This window comes from Notothenia coriiceps, unplaced genomic scaffold (assembly GCF_000735185.1).
Source record: "Notothenia coriiceps isolate Sejong01 unplaced genomic scaffold, NC01 NC01_scaffold00003100, whole genome shotgun sequence".
NCBI classification, from domain to species: Eukaryota; Metazoa; Chordata; class Actinopteri; order Perciformes; family Nototheniidae; genus Notothenia; species Notothenia coriiceps.
Window position 1 is genome coordinate 104,538 of NW_011335801.1, and position 4,514 is coordinate 109,051.

General features: G+C 39.4%; 1 protein-coding gene across 1 annotated transcript in view; it reads right to left on the reverse strand.

Moving 5' to 3' along the window:
• tnnc1b (troponin C type 1b (slow)) overlaps positions 1-4,219 on the reverse strand; it is a 6,742-nt gene extending 2,523 nt beyond the window's left edge. The window contains exons 1-5 of the mRNA XM_010766112.1: positions 4,117-4,219; positions 3,319-3,349; positions 2,692-2,838; positions 2,396-2,510; positions 2,075-2,211 (exon numbers count right to left, since the gene is read on the reverse strand). Coding sequence (XP_010764414.1) covers positions 2,075-2,211; positions 2,396-2,510; positions 2,692-2,838; positions 3,319-3,349; positions 4,117-4,140 — 454 coding nt within the window. The 5' untranslated portion in view covers positions 4,141-4,219. The remainder of the gene's footprint in view (positions 1-2,074; positions 2,212-2,395; positions 2,511-2,691; positions 2,839-3,318; positions 3,350-4,116) is intronic.
• Between the last annotated feature and the right edge of the window lie 295 nt (positions 4,220-4,514).

Sequence of the window (4,514 nt, forward strand, 5' to 3'; positions counted from 1 at the left end):
GGGGTCCGTGCACACTCTACACGGGGTATGGCTGTGTCAACAGCCTTATTTAACGGCATGAGTGTGGAGGACATATGCACGGTGGCGCAGAGTCCTGCATCGGGTCGGGTATCCGCGGGTACCCGACGGGTGACCTGCAAAAAAGGTGATTTGCTGGTGGTATTTTTTCAAACGCTTTTTTCCAGGGTTACGGTTCTGGGTAAAACAAAGATGATGCGGGTCGGGTTGCGGGTGTTGCATAATAAATATATTTAAAATAATAATAATTTAGTTTAATGTTTAAATCCGCAGACCTCTCCCCCGCGGGACCGAGCATAATCATAACCTCTGCAGCGCATCTATCTGCTGCTGAGCGCGCCACGTTCTGAATGGCTGAGGTGAAGCTCTCTAGCGGAGAATACAGCATTTTCAATAACTCTTCCTCAAGAGCAAAATCCAACGTCTGGGAGGCTTTTGGTGTCATCCTAGATGGAGAAAATAACCAACATCCCAGGCTTTTTGAGCCAAATATGCAACTGCGTGTGTTAATAATTGTACGTTTTCACTGCTTATATATATGCGGGTTCGGGTCGGGTTGCGGATCCTGTGCCGACGGGTCGGGTCGGGTTGCGGAACTAATTGGCAATATGTGCGGGTAGCGGGGCGGGTTCGGTATTGCACGTCGCGGGTGCGGGGCGGGAGCGGGTCTTGAAAATCAGACCCGTGCAGGACTCTGGCGTGCGTGCGTGTGTGTGTGTGTGTGTGTGTTTGTTTATGTGTGTGTTTGTGAGACTGATATAGGAAAGTTAGAAGTTACTACGTACTGTATACTAGATTAATACAATATAATGTCATTGACAGTTAACATTTCTGATCAAATAAGTGCTGCGTATCATTCAATTTAAATGCATACTGTTTACATTTGAATCTCGTTGAATAATGCCTTTGCAAAGCTTTCTTATAAAGAACATAACCAAAAATCAGTAACTAGAGACATGTCTCACTACTTACACTGCATTTAAAACGCAACACTTTGCGTTTTACAAAATTATTTTTCATGATATTTTGCTAACCTGATCATCTAGATATGATCATGCTAGGCTATGATAAACAGTAAATGTTGCCGGACCAGACTCCCTCACATCAAGTATGATGACAATTCAGGATTCAGCTTTCCATATTTTTAGTTCTGCGTTAAAAGAACTTTGAGATTCTATTGTCTATCCCTCTTTGAATTGTTCTCCAAATGAGTATCCAGGTTATGAACAAATAAATAAATAAATAATATTTTCGATGAGGAAGGGAATATATGGTTATTAGGCTCATCCTGGTTTTTTTAATTTGAGATGTAGTGTTAAATATGAAAGATTATTTATATCCCATATAAATGATTAATAGTAGAATCCTGGTTACTGAATATTACTGTATGCTATTTGCACAGATGCTGTGATGTTTACAAAAAGGAACCAGCATTAGGAGTTGAGGGAGACAAGAGCAGAGACCTACAAACTGAAACCTACACTATGCATTTAATAGCACGTTTCATTGTTAATGCTGATTTCCTCTCCGGTCTGAATTACAGCTGTCCGCTCGCATTGTCTCTCTTCTTATTGTTGAACTGGCTACTTGCGTCGCCATGTTTTTAAGGGTTTACTATGCTAGCCAAATATGTTTTTAAATGTTGTTGGAGCTTTCATAGACCACATAATGGTTCTGAGGACTCACTACAGGCGTGTCGTCTTTCACCATCTGGCAAGATGGTTAAAACAAGCTTCAGCTTAATGCTGTCTTGACCTGGTCATTCATGATGAAGCACATTTCCTCACATTACATCTCCCTTAGCTTCCATCTGTCCTCCATCCGGTGGATAGATGAATCATTGTAACTGATATCTGCATAATGCACCAAAGCCAAGTCACAAGTGAGCCACGCGTTCACTATGTCATCTGGGGGGAGATTTATTTTTACCAAGGACCCGGCAATGACCCTGAAAGGACCCCTTACGGCCAGCCGAGGTACAACTGAGGAGGGTGGGGAAATTCTAAGTTGCTGTATATCTATGAACATTGTTATAACATGTTATAGACGTCTGTACCGTCATAATCAATTCTTCCATCGTTGTTTTTGTCTCCATCCTTCATCAGTTCTTCAATGTCGTCTTCTGTGATGGCCTCTCCAGTGGACTCAAGCATGGCCTTCAGCTCTTCTAAATCTATGTAGCCATCTCCGTTCCTCAACACAAGATAAACAAATCAGTCTTATTCTCATCTGTAATGAACCACGTCATTTCTTTCCAAAATGTTGACACATTATTCAAAGTTTTTTTGAGAAATATTTTAAGTATCACTAGTCAACTAATTTTTCTCTCATCAACTTGCAGATTTTTCTAAATACAGCAGCTCTGTGCAGAACCTACTTGTCAAACATGCGGAACAGTTCAGCCAATTCCTCCTCAGATTTTCCTTTGCTCTCCTCCTTCATACAGCGGACCATCATGACCAAGAATTCATCAAAATCCACTGTGCCACTGCCTGTCAACATACACTAGTTATATTGCAGTTGTTATGCAGTTATTTAAACTCTTAAGATCCAGTTTTTCTTCCATTACATTTGGAGTAATGTTTCTCTAATGTTCAATGTAAAAATAATTTTCTTCCACTCGATAAAACTCCCATGCCCCTAATGCCTACAGTGGGGTTACTGCTGACATACCATCCTCATCCACCTCATCGATCATCTCCTGTAACTCTTCTGGGGTGGGATTCTGTCCTAGCATTCTCATCACCTTCCCCAACTCTTTGGTGCTGATGCAGCCATCCTCTGCATCTTGGATGAAGATGTCAAACGCAGCCTTAAACTCTGGAAGGGGACACAGCAACCGTTACTGTCTGATACGCAGACAGGGCTGATAACTAATGAAGAGAATCCATGAGCACAATATAACACCAAGATGGCTGTCATGAAAACCATGTAGCAGCAAGGTTGGAGCTGAAGGAGTTAGCAACAGGGCTTTTCTGATTTCTAAGGAATCAGACCTATTGTCTCTGGTGGCAACCATTAAGAACAATTCTATAGAAGTAGCAAATCTTCTCACTTATGATCATGTATAGGTTATAGGTCATGTAAAGTATGTATCAGTATTATATAAACTTTTTTCCTAACCAGTTAGAAGTTCTCTCACTGACTTTAATGAAGTCTATACTATAAAATAGTATTGTTAATAGTAGATGTATTCATATTTGAAGAAAACTATTAAGTATATTAGCTTGGGAGTATAATGGTTATTATGGATAAAATGAAAGTAATGGGTCAAAGTATTAACAGTTAAAGTTTCCTCACCATTTTTCTGCTCCTCTGTCAAGTTCTCAACCTTTAAGGAAAGCAAATAATGCTGATTATTGTCAATAAATCACTGCCAGAACGATGGCTGCTCTCAGTGCAGAAGGACTGCAATGTCACTCTGCTTTCCTCACCTACTATTCTTGTTTTGTGGTAGTACAAAGGGGGAATCTTTGACACATGCTGCTGTCTGGCTGGGTAATTTGTTTTAATAGCAATCAGCTGTCCCCTGAGCTGTCTTTGCGTCGGCCACAGATTGAACACAGCAGCCTCCCTCTGTCTGAGCTCATCACACATACTGTTTGAATGTTATACAAGTTGAATCAACACACAAAGACTTTAAAACATAATGAAAAATATGCATGCAGTCAGGATACCATTTAATTTACTCCAATTTTTTTTCTTTTCTTGTTTTATTAGTTAGGTTTCATTATATTTTCTGCTGAAGGTCAAAGTCTTAAAATGTTAAAAACTATTCTGTAATCTACTTTCCTGCTCCTTTTTCTCTGATGTATAGTTGCACACATTCTGACAATATAATCTAAACCATTAATAGAGCGGCACAAATTTAAAGAGCATACAGTTGAAACAGTCTCAACATTGGTTTGATGTATCTTTTCAAAGAAAACATGTACTGCATTGGATTTTACGTTGTGTGTTAAACATATATTTTGAATTCATACGATATTTTGAATCTTTACGAATCTCACAAAAAATCAGAATGTTCGAAATGTTCTGATTATTAAATGTTTAAAAGTTAACATCTCCAATGGAATTATCATAGCTAAAAGAACTCACCGCTGCTTTATATACATCATCCATGACTGCTGCTCCTTCCCTGCCTTTCACCTACCACTGCACTCAGAGAAAGCAAAAATACTGAGAGCAATAACTGCCTCAGTCTTTATTGTTGGAGGAGGGTGGCACTCAAAATTCTCCAAGGATGATGGAGAGAGGAGTAACTAGAGAGAGATCTATAAATAGGAAACAACAGAAGCCAACCAACAATAATTGTCATGAAACTCCACCTGTCATTTTGACACAAATTCACCTTTAGGTATAAAACACTGTGTAAATATTGAAGTATTTAGATGATTGGTGAAATGACTGATCTGTTGTACTGCACTGCTGATTATGCTTGAACAGAACTAGTTTGTATGACTTGTTGTTCAAACACGTGGGAATCAAAAGTATTT